At 35.0% G+C, this 20,814-nt stretch overlaps 1 protein-coding gene across 4 annotated transcripts in view; it reads left to right on the top strand.

The window, feature by feature from the left end:
* Window positions 1-20,814, top strand: part of LOC102217784 (glypican-6-like) — a 146,397-nt gene that overhangs the window by 102,443 nt on the left and 23,140 nt on the right. For 3 of the 4 annotated variants that reach the window (XM_023332920.1, XM_005806770.3, XM_023332921.1), the window contains 3 exons: window positions 2,520-2,650; window positions 4,793-4,936; window positions 7,232-7,261. In XM_023332920.1, coding sequence (XP_023188688.1) covers window positions 2,520-2,650; window positions 4,793-4,936; window positions 7,232-7,261 — 305 coding nt within the window. The remainder of the gene's footprint in view (window positions 1-2,519; window positions 2,651-4,792; window positions 4,937-7,231; window positions 7,262-20,814) is intronic. The other variant, XM_023332922.1, reaches the window with a different exon arrangement.

Raw genomic sequence — 20,814 nt, forward strand, 5'->3', positions numbered from 1 at the left:
TTATTTTACATTAATCGATAACATATTGACAAATAATATGAAAAACGCATCAAGTGGGTTCTAATGTATTGACATTTACCCATTTTTGATCTGGTAAAGAAGCAGTTGACTATAAATTATAAATATAGTTAATAAAAAAAACATTCTACCATTTAAAATTCAACAAAGTGAGGACAGAGGAAAATAGAAATGCCTATAAAAATAACTTACTAAAACAGAAGTGGGATGTGGTTTGTGAGGAGGAGAATGCCCATAAATCATATGAAAAAATTTCTAAGGATATTTGTAAATGTATGCAATAAGGATTGTCCCATTAAGTAATACAATATTTGTCAAAACAAAAGCAAAAACAGAGCCAATGGATTATTACAAGTACAGAAAATGCCTGAAAGAATAAGAATGCTCTTGACAATGAATTTATAAAAAAGAGAACAACATAAAATGAAATTACAAAATGCATAAACGTAAAAAGAAAATGTCTTTACAATCAGTTCCTTTCCAAATTATATAGATAGTTAAAGTAACCACTCTTTAAGAAGCAGATGACAGACATCATTTTATAAATTATTGTCCTGTTTCTTTGTTACCTCAGTTCTCCAATATTCAGGAAGGAAAATCTCTCAGTAAAAAAAGAACTACATTTCTATCAATATTGAACACATTTGTTTTGTGCATGTTTGAAAAGATTAAATATTTACATTTCCATATCAAATTAGTTTATTTTTCCATCACTACCTGCAGAGTTTGTATGGAGTTCATACATATGAACACAACTCTGTCCAAATTCTGTTTTATTTTGTTTCAACACGTCTGTAAGAAGGAAGCAGTGGCCATCGTGGTAAAAGACATGCTTTAAGCCAAACATTGAACCTCTCTGCAGATAGTACAGAACCAGTGTTAAACCAATGAAAGTCGTGGCTTTTGGATTGAAAAGAAGAGAATGGTTTATTTCAATCATCATAGCTGATTTTTAATGTACCCATGTACTTTCTGAAGCCTAGCTACTACCACGCTGTAACCACAGGGGTGTTTGATTAAACATGATTAGAAGGCGCTCAAAAATCATGCTGATACAGAAGACACTGGTAGATGACCTGTTTTTGTGATTCACGGGTGAAGACTTCATGTCCTGATTGTGTTAGAGTGGTTACAAGTACCATCCACATCCACTGCTGTTGGTTTTACTGTCTGATATGTTGCTCTGGGAAAATAACATTTTTAAGTTTAGATTAAAAGGGGAGTATTTTTCTGTCTCTACTCTACTGTTGTGTATTCTGGAAAACTACACATAGAATTTTTTATCTGATTTAAATTGCAATAGAGTACAATGGCATGTTGCTGTACATACAAATAAATGTCATCAGCAAAAAAAAAAAATAAAAAAAAAAATATTAATCCATGGTTTAAAATGTGGATTTAGAAAATGCATAGGTTATTTTTTTCTGTATCGTTCTCTGACCACTTATTAAGGCTGGAGTATTGCTGGAAACTGGACCTAAAGAAAGGCGGTGTTTAGAGGTGCAGCAGCACTTTCATGTTTAATGAGATGGGAAAAATTGCTGTTGGTTACAATTTCAAGAGATTAATTTGAGAACCGTAAAGCTTCAGCAAGACTTGAAAGGTGTATACAAGTGTATGATCTGATAGTGAGTGTTTGTCAGACACAAATCTAATGGATGATGAGATACAATGAACATTTTCACTTCTTTATTTCTCTACATCTTTCTTTGTCTCTTTTTTTTGTCATAGCAACTCAGTATCTGGAGTTTCACCAGCTTCTTAAGTATTTCCTGTGATTTTCAAATACTTTCAGGCCCTTTTTCCTTCACTGGATAAGAGGCATGTGATTTTGGTGCCCTTTTGGGCTAAATGTGCTTCTACTGATTGCCCTATATTTCTGTAAATGTCACTGCACTGAGATACATTGATGTTGGAACCCTCCCACTTAACCAGCTCAAACAAAGTAGAGTTTGGTAGAGGTTTAATTTTGTAGATAAGCTGGATAGCACTCAAAATGCTTAAGAATCACACTTTTTAGTTGATATATTAACAATTATATGTGTTACATTGTAAAAATAGATGTATTTTTTGTTGTTATTTTTAAGCAGTATTTACTACACAGGTAAATGAAGCAGTTTAGTTGTTTTTTATTCTTGTAAATTTGTTATTCTTGTAAATTCATACATTTAAGCTGAATTTGAGCTCATGGTTGCATGTCTCGTTTTAAACCTGCTCAATCTCCATTCCTCGTTATTGCATTCTAATCATTGTTGTGGAAATATGAAGGTACTGGCAGGTTCCTACTCATCTTTATAATTGTTGGCTGTCAAGACACATTGGGAAAGTGGGATTCTTTGTGCTCTTCAGAACAATAGACAAATAATAAAGCCAACACCTGGCAGTATTGTTGTTGTGCCAAGATAATATGAACGATCCGACTTGTGTGGAAAGGATGCTGTAAGTTTTTTTGGAGTATTTTAAAATCTTGTGTTTGACATGTTTTCTGTGTTTTTTGACAGATGCCATGTTGCTGGTTGCAGACAGACTGGTGGGACCTTTCAACATTGAAGCAGTTATAGAGCCAATTGATATAAAAATTTCAGAGGCTATTATGACGATGCAGGACAACAGCATGCAAGTGTCAGCTAAGGTACTGTATCTTGAGAAACCTTGCTCTTGTGTTATTTCTGCCTATTTTTATTTAATTATTTATGTTTAATTCTGTTAAATGCTTTCCCTGGCAGTAAAATACAATGTAATTTACTGTGTCCAATACCAAATCCTAATGGCAGCTGCATAAATTTTATATAAATTGGATTATATGATCTTATTTAAATTTCTCCATGACAGCAGTATACACAGCAGCTACTTTATTAGGTACACTTATTTAATTGCTTGTTGTAAATCTGCCAATTACATAGCTACAGCTCAGTAGATTTAGGTATCTGGTTGTTGTGAAAACAACTTGCTGGAGCGCTAACTGAGCATCAGTATCAAAAATAAAGAAAATATATTAACATAACAAAATACAGATTTAAGTAATTTTAAATGTGACATTAATGTTGGCCTTAGAGGAACTGCTTACCTGCTAAGGAAATAATGTGTAACCAACTTGGTTAAACAGACAATGATTCAGTCTTCTTTTAGCTAAGAACGGGAGACTGAAGCTGCAATTTGCACCAAAGCTTCAAAATTGGAAAATAATTAATTGGAAAAGCATTGCCTGGTCATTTGAGTCTCGATTTATACAAAATTCTGAGTTTCAGAATTTTGTATAAACACCATGAAAGCATGTTCAGCTTGTCACCGTTTCAGAATAGCTGTGATCTCATGATGCGGAGGATATTTTCTTATCACACACAGGGCCTTTTTAGTACAAACTGACATCATTTGAATGTCACAAATTGCCAGTTCACTATTGTTGCTGATCATGTCCATTCCTTAATAAATTCATCATATTCACATCTATTAAATACAATTAAAACAATGTTTTTGCTTTTTTAATTACCATCCTTTAATAATTACAATTATTGCTTAGGAACTTATAAGAAGTAGAAGCTAAAAAATGACTTTAGATGTCACACTTGACTTCCACTTCAAATTATTTTGTGAATTCTGGTCAGTCCTCATAAGTTGTGACAAGGTACATGTGTATTTGATGGGCTGTCTTTTCCTGTATCAAGAGGACTTGAAATGTGCAATTTTACCTATTGGCCATTCTTCTTGAGGTTTGTTTGGTGAACAAATTGCTCTACAATTACAGCTTTCTCCAATATGTAATCTTGTTCTGAGGTTTTCTATACATACAAGACTAAATTGCATTGTAATTGTGTCACTGTGTGGGACCACAACACACTGGAAAATTATTTCTTTTTTAAAACTGAAGACTCAAAAAGCATTAGACAAGGCATTATTTTGTCATGATTATCACATCATACCATGATACCAACCAACAGAGGAGTGCTAAAGACCAGTAATATTGAGCAAAGCATCTGAATAGCAAAAGACCTTACTGGGGTTACAGACTGGTTCAGGTGTTCCTCGGTTAGTATTTTAGACAAATTTTAAAATGTACTTTAAATTCAGCATTTATTTGTGTATTTTGGTTTCTCTTCCAAAGAAAACTGGGTTTGATCTATTCCACAGTAGCATTTTTTAAAATTTGTATAAACATCGATCCACTATTTCTTTGGGGTGGAGTTTCAGAAAGTGTATCCTTCTTGTTTGTTTTATACTCAAAGAAAAAGTCTCATTTGCCAGATTTAATGGGGTTTCAATGGCAAAATCCAAATGAATCCTGGATGGTCATTTTCTTTATTTATGTACATCTTTTTCCATTTTTACATAAAAATATTTTGTGGTAGTACAGTTTTTCCCTTGAAGGTGAATAGTAAAATGGCAAGATTGATTTTTGCCTCTCCACCCACATGAGACTTGTCTTTTTCTAGCTCAATTTGTGGCTGCAAGACAAAACAAATCAAGCACTGGTGTTTATCAGTGACCAAGGTTAATGTTCAGAATAGCAGGTCCTCCAAAATATATTTGAGAGGCACACAAATGCTTGTTCATTTTGCAAAGGCTGTTGTGTTCTGCTCCGAAACATGTCTGGCTTTGTGACATACCGGTGTTGTGTTGTTTGGCAATGTGGATAAAAATAAACTTTTATTTGACAATTATGTTGAGAGTTGTTAATTGAGCAGTTTTCTGTTTTCAGATGCAAACAGAGCTTTCTGTTTTTCACACTACCAGTCCTTTCTGTATGGTAACTGTGTTTGTCCTTGCTCTATTTTAGGTTTTTCAAGGGTGTGGTCAACCAAAGCCTTCAGCAATAGGCAGGTCTGCACGGGGCCTCTCAGATGTATTTAGTAGTCGCTTTAGACCCTTTACCCCCGAACAGAGACCTACCACGGCAGCTGGAACAAGCCTGGATAGACTGGTATGTAGAAAGATAAGACAGAGTAAAGAGCATTTGTAAATGTTAAAATCCACCATAATCACATAATGACACTAAAATGTGTGATATAAAACATAAAAAATATATGTATATATTGATATAATATGCAAAAACTAAATCTGTTACTAATTGTATAAAAGCCAGAGTATTTAAAATAGAAATATATTTTTAAAGAAATTTGACATGAATCATCAAGAATTTCTGGATATTCAGTTGTTCTTACATATTTTGATAGCCAAACTGATTTCCAGAGCTTTTCAGAGGAGAGATTTCATTTTTTTTGAAAATATCATTGGCAGAGGCAAACTTGGAGAAGGCATGCTGAGCTTAAGGTCGGCTAACTGGGATGTAAGTCCAAAGGCCAGAAGAAAATAGAGGGATGTTTATGTAGTTCATGGAGCTTCCAGGTGCAGTGTGACTTCTACCACTGCTGCACTCCGAGTAATGTAAAATATTTATATATAGTATACTCCCTTCCAGTAGTTGTGGTAAACTCACAATGATGCATGAATGTAAAGCAAAAATAAATCTACACATGTAGCTTAAAATGGATTTTTTTATTGTATATGAAACCACTGAGGCCACACTTACTGTTTAATAATTTAATATCTGTATCCAATTCCAAACGCAGGGTATACCTTCACCTAGAAATTTTGTTGTTTTGCTTTTTGTAGAAGATATTCACAAAAAAGTGTATTTAACATCTGGATCTAGTCATTTGCACTGTATAATGTTGTAGTTACATACTTTTATAGATTTAACTTTGTAATGAATCCAAGTACCTAAATAAAGACAGTGGTATACTGTATTCAAGAATTGTGTTCCAACATATTTTTAATATATAAAGAGCACTAAGTTAGCAACTTGTCAAGGTGTTGAAAGGATATTACTCAGACATGCATCTCATTTTATTGCATTTGTCCTTTGGACCATCCATGCCTCAGATACTTCTTTACATGATCCTCTAACTGGGAAATCCATCTGTTAAAAACATCATCACCCCTTTGACTAAAAGGTCATTAAACTCGTGCTGGAGAATCAGTTGAAAAAGGTTAATTGAACATTTGCAGCATCACAAAAGCTACTAAATGCTGCAGAGTTTAGTCTTAGTGTTTAACAGCACTTGTTGATATAAAATTCTAAGGAATAAATACAAAGATATGTGTATATAACAGGGCAGATCCCTTATAATATTATTCTTGAATTATATGTATCTTTGCAAACAGCCTCAGCTTAAAAAATATAACTAAATCCTCTTACTTGCTTCAAGACATAAAGATAAAAAAGGTGAAAGGTAATTGTGCTTTTAGAGAAATTCTTTGAGTTGCTCTAGTTTTAATAATGCATTACTACATGCATTTATACTTCTGCTTGTCAAAGATTTGAGTTCTCTGTAAATCGTGATTTGCTTAGAGTAACACTAGTTTTCCATAAATCTTTACCTTGTGTAAATGTCAAAGAGATGTAAGAAATATATATTAATTTGACAGGTAAAGTAGAACACAAACATTATATGTCATATGAACCTATATGTACAGATCCATTCAATAAATTAAAACAGTATTGAAAACTCTATTTTAAAAATATTATCACTAAGTGAAACATCATGTAAATTAATTATACACGGATAGATGTTTGAAAGCATTTCTGATATGAAGATTTTCTGATTACAGTTAATAAAAAACCTGACATTTAAAATTAGAATATTACATCAGATCAATTTTTAGAAAAAGTTTCTTAACACAGAAATGTAGCATTGATCAAAAGTAGGTTTAAAACCTGTTTAGAAGTTGTCGATTTTCAAAAGGTACTTTTGAACTGATGAGCTTCATCATAATGCATATTTTAATTAATTGAATTAAAAATATTCAATTAATTAAATATTATAAGTTTGTCAATTTTGAAAAGCTCTTCTAATTAAAAAAAAAAAAACTACAACAGAAAAAACATGAAAACTTCTGTTTTCAAACAACTTCAGACAAATTTCCACTTCAGACTTAGATTTTTATGCAGGTCTTGATTTATGCATTGATCTGAAAGTAAAATATTTTTAAAAGATTTCACAGTGCCTCACTGGAAGTCATTGCAAATCAAATCGTTCGAAGTGTTAAATCTCATAGGCTGGTGAATAGAATATTTCAGTAGCTCCATTTATCATTTAACTTTTTGCTTCGCTAACTAATAGACATTCTTTTGCTCCAATTCTCGCTCTCAGTCTATCTGTTTCTCCAATGTCCAATTAAATCTCTTTCTTCTTCATTTCTCTGCTGCTCCCAGAGGGCTGTCTGGAAGACAATGCAACACAGTGTAAGCTTTCCATTCCTCTTCTTGATTTCACAAAGTCATCACTCTTGTTTTTTAATCAACCTGCCCAATGCACTTCACTTCTTTATGTTTAGCATTGGTCCTGGTAACTTCTTTGACTCATGACTGTTTAATCATTTCGCTCGCGATGTACTTATATTTTTGATCCTGTGCCTGATATCTCAAATTCAGTGACTTACAGACACTTGCAGGTCTTACAGGACTTTCAGGTTCGGGGGTTAGGATTGCTTGTTGCAGCAAGACAAATTCTGATCTATGGAACTTTTTCATCCTGCATAAATGTTCTGTTGAAGCTTTGTTTCCTACACTATTAGAAAAGCAGAAAGACTGCAAATAGTTTGCTTGTACTTCAAGTTTGAACAAAGTAATATACACTATCACCTTTTAATACTCAGACTGTTTTGGTGCATTTTTTTACACAGCATGTGTATCATTTGTTAGGAGCAGAGACAACACTCAGTGCTGTTTTGGCATGAAGCTGTGTTACTGCTTTAAATGTAAAAACACATTTAAAAAATTTCCTTGGCTTTTCAAATCTTTATTGATCAAAAGAAACAAAAGGGAGTTCTGATTACCTTTAATCAAAAAAAGTGGAAGTTTTAAAAATGTTCATATTTCTCTGGTAATCTTGATACGTTGGCTCAGTACAACTGTCTGTTAATTTGCTTTTCTATTATTTGCTGAATTTTTTCAGCTTTTGTTAAATTGATATAGCTATGTAGTTACTACAAAATAGTTGTCTCTATTTTTGATGAAAATTATTTTTATTAAACGTGCAAATGACAGAGCAAAACTATTTTTCTATGAAAACTCTACTAATTATGATCTACTACAAAATCACAGCTTTTATTAATCCTGATTTAAAGAGAAAAGTAAAACTTAAAAGAAATAATGGTCTTCTTCCCACTGTCTATTAAATCATCATCTCCAATAATAATCCCTCATGATTTAATAAGGGAACTTAATGAGAGAACTGGTTCAATGACTAATATACAGTATAAAACTAATATTTGAAAATTAGAAGTCTTTGGCACAAAGACTAGACAGATGTGTTTCAAAGGAACACATTTAATTATCTTAACACTTAGTTTGACTAAAACAACAGAAGATGAAACAGATCCCTATTATCTCATTAAATAATAATAATCATGATATAAAAAGTTCAAACTGAGAAACTCATTAAGACTGGACACTTAAATACTGTGTATCAAGCACCATGTGGCTTTTTGTCACTTACATAGATACTGAAATAAACTACTGAAAGGACAAAGTCAGATACAATGATGTTAACAGCAGGATGTACAGTGTAACAAGCAATTGCCTGATGACATTAGCATTTTGCTTAAAGTATTATGGTGCCTTATTAAAACCTCAAAAGGGACAAACTAAACACTATATACTTTTTCAAAAAGCGCTACTACTTGAAAATACTATATTAGTTGGTCTGGAAATTTAATAAAAATAACTTCTTCGACAAATATCTAATGTAATTAGCACTTAGTGTGATATAGATCTTGTAAAAGTTTTAGAATTAATGAATGAAAAAACATAAAATAAAGGACTTGACAGGGTAAACTTGTAACTGAGGGGATTTTTCTACAACAAGCAAGAGTTCAAACCCAATAAGTTTCCATAGACCAGACATCTGCAACTTACACGTCTGAAATAGTAATAATAAAAAACAATTTTGTAATACATTTAATATTATAACAAATGCAGATTTTAGCAGCTTTCCATATAGTAATTGCATTGAATTTCCACAACACTAAAATGACACTAAAAGTACCAGTAATAATTTTTTTTAATATATTTTTTTCTTCTGAATCGGTTGGAAACTTTATACATGTTGTGCATCATAAATAACATCTCAGAAAATGTTATGTTTCCTTAATTATAAAACCCAAACACAAGATCCAGGAAGCAATCATTTCTCATCGAGAGTCTGGATTTTATGAGCCTAGATCTGTGTATTACTGATGATGATAAATCCAGATTTACTTTGTTTCAGAGTGATGGCTGGATCAGGGTGAGAAATAGTGCACTCATCATGTTTAGTGCCTGCTGCACAAGCCAGTAGGGACAATAATATTATCTGTAGTTACTGCAGTTGAATAGATCTAGGGTCAAAAACATTATGTGCCCAAAGAATAAGGTCAGCTGCAAACCAGCTGTTTTGATAAGTCCCAAAAACGTATCAAAACGATACTACAGTGAATTCATGTTGTATTAAAAGCAACAGATAACACAAGGAATTGTTAGAGTGGGACTTTTTTTGGAACAACAGTAAATTAATATTTGTTTGGTGAGTCTGGAATAGTAGTACTGATGCTAATCATCAGACAGTAATGGATTATTCATTAAAGATTAGCTTTAGTCTGGTGACATCATTATTGTAGATATACTACCAGTTATTTTTGGTTAAAACAATATACCAAACTATGGCTATGCATAGTTGCATGTTTAAAACATGTTTATTTTGTTCTGTCTTTGTGTGTCTACAGCCGCATGTTTTCATGTAGGACATGCAATGTTTGTACTTTCATCAAAACTCTGCTTAGTTTTCTAACAATATGATTTGTAGTTTATATTTTGTTTATTTTGCTAAGCTATAAGAGTTGATACTGTTAGTAACATTATTCATTAGTAGAAACTGTTCTTTAAATGCCATTCACACAAGTGCATAAATTAGCAATGTGTAGTACAGGAATTAGACAAGCAATAATTTAAAATATGAAGTGGGAATGGTGTGATTGAACCACCTACCTGCTAATTGGTAGATGACAGCTCATACTCCCAGTATGCAATTTTAAATATTTTAATTTCTTTATAGCATACATAATGCATTTTGTGTTCAGTGTTCAAATAGTTTCCAGAGCAGGAGAACTTTACTGGAGTTACATTTTATATGGGCTTCATTTATTCAACCAGTAATGAACAGGTGTGTGATGGAACGATTCTGACTGACATTTATTTCTCTGTGACTAAGTCATGTTGTTGACAGAACATTATCGTTAGTTTCCCCATTACACAAATGCTCCCTGAAAAGAATTCTAATGGATGGCCTAAACAGATCCAATCATTGATTTGTTTGACCATTTTCTAAATATTTTAGACCTTCTTAATGGATTGTTTGTAGTTAAGTACGTTGAAATGGGGATGCAGTTGGAAAGAAAGCAAATTAGTCATTAGCAGCAGCCAGGCCTTTTTCCACACTCCATTTAACTTTGTTTTTGCAGAGGGCCAGGACCGGAAAATGATCTAGCAAAACAAAAAAAGAAAAAAAAAAAACATAACAGGAGACATTTTTCTTAGAGTGAAAAAAATGGTTAAATAAATTATCAGTGACTCTAATTACATAAAATAATTTAATGTTGCTACACACCATTTAGCTATGGTTCGGTGTACTGGGGATTTATTTTTGTAAAAACAATATAGTGTGAGCATAACGGAGATATGAGAATAATATATTTGATAGAATGAGAAGTGATCATGAGAGCTGATCATACTCAGCCTCTGAAATGGTATTGGCACTGGTCCCATATGTAATTCTTTTTAGGCCTGGGTCACTAGCTATTGAAAAATCATTTTCTTTGTTGCAATAGCAGACATAAGTGTCAAAGAAGATCAGTGGTAACTACGGTGGCCGACAGGTGCAAATGCGCAGCAAAAGAGAAAACATGCAAACAAAAAAGAAGACACCCCCGAATGAAATGCAGCAAATAAAAAGAGAGACGCAAACACCCCCGAATGAAATGCAGCAAACAAAAAGAGAGACGCAAACACCCCCGAATGAAATGCAGCAAACAAAAAGTGTTGAAAACGGAAGTGCTCCAGACCACTAGGGGGAGTCAAAGAAAATAGTATTCATTTCTATGGGACCAGATGCAAGATTCAGAGAAAGAAATTTGAAAGAAAGTAAAGGTATCTCTCTGAATCTTGCATCTGGAAAGTGTGATTATTGTGAGAAGTCAGAAACAATAGAGCATGTTATTTTAGAGAGTTGTAAGTATGAAGAAGAGAGAAGATGCATGCTGAGAGAGTGTGTAGGTATTAAAGAAAGGTTTAATTTAATAGAATTTTTGAGGAGAGATTTCGGGAGTAGACATATTCAAATAATTATTCAGTATCTTAAAAAAACAAAGCTATTTCATAGGATATGAGTAGAGCAAGTTGGGTGTGAATGTGTAAAGAATATCAAAGAGGGGTATATAAAGTTATAAGCAAGTTGGATAATATAAGCAGGTGTGTATGTGTGAGGGTATGTTTAATCAGGAGTTAATGGAGGGAAAAGGTAGAAAGTGAAAGTTTATAGACCATCTCGAACCACACTCCATACTGGTAAGTGGCGGTAATGCTACTGTAAGTTTGTTGCCAACCGCCAATAAATACCAAGAAGAAGAAGAAGAAGAATCTTGCATCTGGTCCCATAGAAATGAATACTATTTTCTTTGACTCCCCCTAGTGGTCTGGAGCACTTCCGTTTTCAACACTTTTTGTTTGCTGCATTTCATTCGGGGGTGTTTGCGTCTCTCTTTTTGTTTGCTGCATTTCATTCGGGGGTGTTTGCGTCTCTCTTTTTGTTTGCTGCATTTCATTCGGGGGTGTCTTCTTTTTTGTTTGCATGTTTTCTCTTTTGCTGCGCATTTGCACCTGTCGGCCACCGTAGGTAACACAACCAAAATTGCAGAATCTATGAGTCATGCACCAAAATGGATTCAGTTATAATTTTGATGGAATTGTGGTATATAATGCAAATCTTTGTAGTGTACTCTGTCTTTTTAATGGTTTGAGCAGATGAGCAAGGGGAAAAGAACAAATGTTGAAAACAGCTAATCACATTGACATGCTAATTTACTATACTTGGCATGCTGGGCTGATGTTTTAACAGCAGTAACAACCATGGGGCATCAATGCTGTTGAGATTTCCTAAACTGCTTTCCTAATTGTGTGAACAAAGATTTTGCAAAAGACTTTTTTTGTAGTTTGGCTTCTTTAATAAAGTTCACAACAATGGCAGATACAAAGGAAATAAACAGTTCTGCATTCTAGGGTGTTAATGTGTAAATGATCAGACATTTAGCAGTTTGTTAAATTATCCAAAACCTTACCACAAACATAGAAAAATATGCGACACAAATGCCACCATGTTGTTTGTTAAACACAAACAAAGCCAGTATGAAGCAGGCGGTTTTCAATGTCTTTGGCAGCTATAGCTATTTTTAGTGGGAAAAAAAACACAATCTGCTTTTTGAATTGTGTTCATGAAGTGTGCCAAGATAAACAAATATTTATTGTAAAATCATAAGAAAGGTGGAGGATAACCTGCAGGTCGTCATCATTTCAATAGATTATTTAAACACCTTATTATATGCCTTTGGAAGTGGGTTAATTGTAATGTGATGGTGAGAGCTGGTTTGCCAAGTACGTTTTATGGCTAAATAGAGGGTAATGAAGTGATCCATCGAGGGATAATTTGGTGTGTCAAAAGAAATACATTTGTGACAGTGATTAATGTGCAATCAGCTTGTCATAAAAATTTTATTTGAATGACCATTGATTAAAGTATTGAGTCTAAAACTGTAGAGGAAAGGGCAATGTTCTCAATCCATTACATTCTATGCCAGTTTTTATCTTTTATTCATCATTATGCCACATTTTTCATACTTTGATCTCATAAGATTTAAGCTTCATGGTTTGAGAGTTGCTAGTCTAAGCACTGAACAATTTTCTGCCTATATTCTTCTTTCAAAGCCCTCTTTAGAGCTCAGATACTTTTGTGTTTGTTCAGTTATCAGTGCACACAATAAATATTGCATCCCAGAAAATGCATGAAGTAGTAATAAACATCATGTGTGTGGGTGCTACAGAATCTAAGGTTCCAGCTTCTCTCAAAAACAAAACTGAGAAAAAAGGGAACTTGGAAAGAAGAACTTGCTTGTAATCTGTCAACAAGCAACTAAAGAAAAAAAATGGAGCTAGACACCTGTTGTGGTGGACAGCTGCTTGGGGAAATATGCACAGTATGATGCATCCTGCGGGAGATATGCTGCTAAAATACAAAATCGTGGTAATGTCTTCTTGTTAGTAATTTCCGGCTTCTCTGCTTAGTTTATGTGTGAGCTCTTCCAGGGCTTTGCTGCTCCGTGTTGTGGGACCTCTTCCATCAGACCATAGTGCTGCATAATTTTATCTGACAAATCAATGTTTTTTTCCTTTTTCTTCCTCCTTTTGACAACATACGCTCCACTTGATGCACATTTGAAAGACACATTTGATGCCATCTACACTTAAATGTGCCTTAAATTAAAATCAATACATTTATAATTGCAGTGCTATAATCTTACTTCACAAAGTATGTATCCAGTGAGGGGTGTGGAAGATCCATTAAAACACCATTGCAATATTTAGTAATGATACCATCAGGAAAGAGATAGATTTCTGAGAAAATACGTTCTCAGAAAGAAAGGTATTTTTGTGCAAAATGTTTGTATTAACTCCAGAATAAAAGGAAACCTTGTGAAGATGCTGACTGAGACTAGTAAATGACCAGTCACATTTAGCCATTTAGCAAATCAAAATAATTTTGGTCATCCTAACTGACCTCAAAAAGCAAAAGTTTGGTCTGATTTAATATAAGAATAAGGGAAAATATTATTTAGTTTTTGTACAGGGTGTGTAAACAGTTGATTTCAAGATATATACAATCAGAGTAATACTTAGAAAGTTTTAAACAACTGAAACTCTGACAAATTATCCTGAAAAAGGACCCATGTTTATCTGGTCATGGTGTCTAAAAGTTTATCTTATCTTTAATCTGAATAAATACCAGAGATGATTGTAGACTTCAAAAGAAACAGCTTGGTCAAACATAATTTCTATCATTGGAGAAGGAATGGAGAAATATAGATACTTTAGTGTTTTCCTCAGCAACAGACTGAAGTGGAGAAGCAAAAATGAAGCCCTCTACTAGAAGGGATAGATGAGGCTTTTATTCTATAAGAGGAAGCTTATGTCTTTTAGTGTTTGCAGTAAGATGCTGCATATCTTCTGCAAGACTGTTGTGGAAAGTGCCATTTCTACCCCCATCATCTGTTGGGGAAGCAGCAAGAGAGCCAGTGACTAAAGAAGGCTAAACAACCTGATAAAGAAAGCTGGTTCTGATCTGGGGAATACAGTGGAAACATGGGAAATGATGGTGCAAAGAAGGATTCTTTATAAAATCAAGAAAATGGTAGATACCTACATGACAATCAGGAACATGACATGACAGTGTCATACAACAACAAAGTGTCTTCGGTAAGAGGCTTCTTCAGACTCTCTGTAACACAGGCTGCTACAGGACATTGTTTCTGCCCACAGCCATCAGTAGCTACAGTGGTGTGAAAAAGTGTTTGTCCTCTTCCTGATTTCCTATTTTTGGCCATGTTTGAAAAGATGAGTGGGGCAAAATTGCTCCTCAGCGCTATGACTGACCAGGTTGCTATGTATTGCAAATGTTTTGCTCAGGTCCCTCTTGAAAATGAGATCTAGATCTCAACGGGGTTTACCTGATTAAATAAAGGAATATGAAAAACTCAGTCCATGCTATTGCAAACACTTGATTGCAGTTGTTGCTTTTAAGGGTTGTCCAACTCGTTATTAGGTTTAGGAGGCAATAACTTCTTGAATTTTTTCCCTTAATAATAAACACCTTCATTTAAAAACTGTTCTTTATGTCTGTGTTGTATTTGACTGATATTTAAATTTGTTTTGATGTTCTGAAATACTGGACTGTGACAAACATGCACAAAAGTAGGTAATCAGGAATGGAGCAAACCGTTTTTCTCACCACTGTACAACTACACTTTGAAGAATCCTGAATAATATTAGTTACAACAACATTTAACTTTCCTTTGGGATCAACAAAGTGTTGATTTTGAATCTTGTCACCACATGAGGGTAATAAGGGGGAGTAAGAAAATCTCCAGAGATCACTGAGAGACACATGAGAATGATTATTGGTCTTAAAAAGAGTATGTATTTTAGGCATTTGTCTAGTCCTAATGAACATTAATCTTTATTCTACTTTAAGTTAAAAAAAAAACTCTTTTAATGTAAACTAAGCTAATTTCCCATCTCAAGCTAAATTTAGATCTGACCAGTCCTCAAAACCGGGTTACTTTATCCTCTAAACAGCTTGACTTTAGAAGCTGCCAAAAAACCCAGCATGAACTGGAATCTGCCTCAGCTTCAGCCTCTCTGCTCATTATCAGGCTGTTTAGCACTCTGCTGTTGTGCATGAAATGGTTTGGTTATCACATTGCTGAAGGTAGAAGGTGTTTACCCTAATTTAACTCTTTAGAACATTGTTAAGCTTCCCAGTTAGGTAAGGCAAGATGAAATAGACTAAAAGGTATTTAAGAAAATCCTATTTAGTACGTTATTCAAAGCAGTAAATCTCAAAATGCAGACACATTGTGCTTATAGTAAGCTAATCCAACTGCTTGGAGCATAATAGTAAAGTGACCATTCATGTCTCCCCTTTGGAGATTTTGCCACTTTTTAAAACCAGCCTTAGCTGTGCTTATGCAATTCAAATCCCCCATTTCAGACACTGGTTCAATCCGCAGTTCTGTTTGCTGGCACGTTGCTGATGTCAACGTGACCTAGAAACTGTGGGACTTCCCATTTCATATTCTATTGAAATTTAAACAATCCCAAAATCTATACTAGTAATTTCACAAGGTTGTATGTTTTGAGGAGATTGTTAGCTACAGAGCTACAGAGCTCTGAGCAAGTATTTGTTCCTTACAGTTTTATCTTTGCTTTTGCTTGTCACACCTATTATTTTAATCATAAAAAATAATGTCAGACAAAGAATCACTTATGAAATAAATAATTTTTTATTCATTGGGATAAAACATCTATCGAGAACAACCTGGTCCTATATAAAAAGCAAATGCCCCTCAAATCAAACAATTGACTGTGCCAGCCTTAGCCAGTACAGTTGACATCAAGCTTTTGGGATTTTTGGTTGTCCTTTATATCCCCGTAAATGAATCCTGGCCCATCATCCCTAGACACCAGGCTTCCCTGCAACATCCTTCAGGGAGTGTTGGAAGATCTTAAAGTATTTCAATGTCAGATGGGATATTTTGTCCCTCCAGCAAGTTCTGGGTCCTCCCAAGAGTCTCCTGCCAGTGGTCTGTGCCTCCCAGGGAGATTTTCCAAGGAGCTGCTGCTCCTTTTGATGGAAAGAAGCAGCAGCTGTACTTTGAGCTTTTCTTGGATGATGGAGCTCCTCACCCTGTCTCTAAGGCTCAGTCAAGCTACCCTCTGGAGGAAGCTCATCTCTAGTCCAGGATCTCGTTCTTTCATGATACATACTGTATCTCATGGTTGTATGTGACCATATGGTCAGGGTGTAAAAGAACTGGTAAATTGAGTGCTGTACTGGCAGTCAGCACTGGGACTGACTATTCAGCATATTTGGGACTGGGTCCCTAGGTGGCCAGATCTTAGTGGGGTGGCTGCCTGTGTGTCATGTGGGGTATACTTCCCTAGTGTCCCTAGCCCGATGGCTGGGGCTTGATGGACTGTATGGACGTGGCAATATAAGGTATAAGGTTTGAAAGGCTGATTAGGGGATTTAAATTATGCCCATGTTGACAGTCAGGGGATTGGAGGCTGGGTGCACCTGCTAGGCCCGGGTTCCTGGCAAGTCTCTGGGTCCTGGGCTACTGTCAGAGGGGGAGTTGGGAAGCTGGTCACATGATAATGCATGCTAGTGGCTGTGTGCCTATCCCTTCCTCCCTAACATGCACCACACATCAACAGGATCTTGAGTTGTGGGATGATGGACCTTGCAGCTATACCATACAACTGCCCTTGGGTGATGTCTTGTATCTGTCTGACTAGGATTGTTGGGGCATTTCTTAGCCAAGGTTACGTGTCCTTTGGTTCTTTTGGGTGATGTGTGTTGCATGACTTTCTACATTTCTGTCTCTAACAACCATGTACTTCCAAGTAACAAACTCACATACACCCACTCAACACAAACACATTTATTTCTACACTTTCTCTCACCCACCTACCTACACATGCCCGAGTACTGGCACACAAATAATCAAAATGGTCGAAGGTCATACAAGCACAGGATACTGTTACAGCAATGTGGGCAGCCTACTTTGATGCTAGATGCAGTCTTGAGTTAATAAAGTCAATCACAAATTAGGATTTCATCTTCAAATATTCATTTTGCAGAGCAAAACTTTCCAGGCACATGTAGGAAACCAGCTTCTCTGTATGGTATGGCTAAAATAGTGCTACAAGTGTTTATACTGCTTCATGTTGCCAGACAATTAAAGGGATTTATTTAAATGACAGGTCTTGCACTAACCGGAGCCAGGTGAGGCTTGTGAAATTAACTTTCCAAGAAATTTGGTCAATCAATGTTAAACGATGATTTCATAAGGGGTGCAGTAATTTTTTACCTAGGTTTGTATTGTTTTGGTTAGTCCCCCCCCCCCCTCTTATCAATAAAATTATAATTTGAAAACTCAGCTTTGTAGATCTCTTTCTAAATTATTTATTCAGGTTTTCTTCGTCTGATGATAAAACTTGCTAAAATATATGAATCATCTATAGACCAATGCAGTCTCTGTTTCACATGCTGTGTCACTCAGGGTGGATGAGACATGAATGTAACAAAGTCTTGTAGTGAATGTCCTTGCTAAGGTCAGTCAATACTTGTCCCATTGAAATTATTTGCTTCCCAGTTCGGCATTCATGAGGTAAATGAATGGTGAGCAGCTTTTCACCTGTCAGATACATTCCTGATACATTGTTGTGGTACATTTTTAATCATGTAAAAAATGTTTTAAGAGGTCAAAACAAAACCCATTAGCACCATTAAGTTACTTTATTAATTAAAGTTGGTTTAGTAACTTTACCTCTATAGGAGCATCTGTTTGTGAAGTTTTTTCCACTCCCAAATGCTATGTTTACCCTTGGGATGGGACACAGAACCAGCTATGTATGAAACGTCCATCTGTGCTTACATTAGCCAGGACACGGTTTGTTTAGCACGAATGTGCAGTTCTACAACTGCTCTGTGTCTGTCTCCTTTGAGGGTTTCTACTTACTCTGTAACAACAAGTTTTCTTACGTTTCCATCATGTACTGAAAGATTTTCAGACAATGCAGTGTGACAAATTTATCTATTTGTTTTACCAATTTTATAGGATCTTGTCAAAAATGGTTGTTTTATAGCATGCACACATTTTGACATGTGTTTTTAAAATTAAGTACAGAATTGTATTTATTATCATTAAATTACTACAAAGAGAAGAACTAGAAAAATTTTACATTATTTGATATTTCTTACTATGTTAGTTGTTCATTTAAAAAACACAATCTTTCTTATTTTAAGGGTGTATTCAGACTGGATAGTCCAGTAGACTCGATTCGATTGGGGACTAAAATTGCCACATTTGTTACATTTTCAGAACTCTAGTTCGCATTCACACTACACTGTGTCAAACGACTATAACTAACTGAAAAACCTGTTCCCCCTGACGCCTGTGGGGGCGCTGCACCAAGAACTACCGAAGGAATCGACACAAAACCTCTGAAGGCCAGCGCAACTTTCTTCTACACAAAAAGTAAACAAAAATGGAGTAGTGTCAGATTTTTGCGGCTGTAGAATTTCTTCATTGATATACATTGTGAGTCTGTACACGGTGAGTCTGTCCACTAAACCAGGCTGTTCAAATGCAGGATGAGCAGGAATCACAAAAATGATCGCAGCGCCTTTATTTCTTACGCGATTTCTATAAACATGGTTTAAATTAAAGCTGAGGAAATTGCTGATGTTTGTAAGTATTCTTCTTTAATATAAATCTATGCAGTTTGGTTTCTATCAAGATGCAAGAGAGGACTAAGCAAGTTCCTCCATCTTATTTGAACATACTTATTATGTTCAAACAAATAAGGCAATTAGTTCAGGTTTTGTCATCTGTTAAAGGTTTAAAAATTACAGCAGCTGCAGAGCGCCACGGCAATGGGACAAAAAGCTGATAAAATGTTGTAAAACAACTTCAAACCATTTATATTCTGCTTTTCCTTGCTTAGTGCCGGCACGCAAACCCGTTGATATGACAACCGACACAACATCTTTGTTAACCCACAGAGGAGAGAGTAATATTTTGACCAGAATGTCCTGCACTGTAGCTAACTTCCTGCTTTTGAATCGGTCTCTAGTCAGGTTGCATTCAGACAGGTTTTCTACCATTTTAGAGTTCACTTCAACCGGACCAAGATCTAGGTTTTTAGGCGGATCAGAGTTCGGCTTTTAAGTCCATTTTGAAATTCAAATTTGCGTTCAGACCTCCCCAAAAACTCTGACTTTCTAGACAAACGGATTAGAGTCTGACTCAGGACTCTAATCCTGGAATGGTCTGAATACATCCTAAGTCTAAAGAAATGCTGCAAATAAGTAACCTCCAGACCAGTAAGTGGTGTCATATTTTTCTTTAGCACTTGTACACTTCTTTGTTGTAGGAACCCTGCTGTGTTAAGTTTGAACATGTTCAGGCAGGCAGAAATTTTGTTGAAGACGTGCTTTGAAACAATGTTCTTATTTAATTTTCTCTCAATGATATGTTCCACAAATATGGGTTCATCACTCAAGGTGTTGTCCCCAGTTAGTACTTAAAGTGTTCAATTTAATATTTGCAGTTCTGTTTGTGTCTAAAAAGCAAAAATAAACACAGTGACAGTGACAACATGTGCACACAAAAACACAATGTTGTAGAAATCTTGATGGTTATATGGAGAGCTGTTGTTAAGACGCATTGTGAACTGCATGCTAAGTATACCTGCTCCCTGTTGCTAAAAGTAACAGATGTGTGGAACATTTAATTATGGGTACAGAGCTTGTGTTAATTGTGTAATTAAGTGACGATGTGATCAGAAAAAAACACTGAATATGTTTTATTACATACAGGGAAATTATTTGTGACTTTCTACTTAGTGCTGTGTTATTACACTTGTTTTATTTATACATTTTAGTTTTAGGTAACACTTATTACAAGAAAATGTAACTCAAATGAGCTAAAGCAAGCCATTATTCCTAACTACATATGACAATACTGACCTTGTTTGCAATGTATTTTATGCAGGCCTAATACCTTTTTCCTTCTGTGTTTGCCTTTACACAAAATGTAATGTAACCAGCGATTGAGCTGACAAATGGTTAAATTGACAGTGTGACACAATGTGTTTTGATGTACAAACCCATCAGTTTCAATGAATTTTAAAAAATTGTCCCCTAATTTTATTGGTGACCGTTTTCTGGTTATTGAGCAGAGAAGTTGAAATTACTTAACTTAGGAGGACAAATCACCTGACAGAATATTCTTATTTCCTTCACCTAAATGTCTAGAGTAGGGAATTGTTCAAGTCTGACAATAACTCTCCTTGTTTTTGTTAATAAACAAATTTTAAAAAATTGTTGTAATGGCCCACAAAATATACTAAGGATAACAAATTTCCAG

Source organism: Xiphophorus maculatus, chromosome 4, assembly GCF_002775205.1.
Source record: "Xiphophorus maculatus strain JP 163 A chromosome 4, X_maculatus-5.0-male, whole genome shotgun sequence".
Classification (NCBI taxonomy): Eukaryota; Metazoa; Chordata; class Actinopteri; order Cyprinodontiformes; family Poeciliidae; genus Xiphophorus; species Xiphophorus maculatus.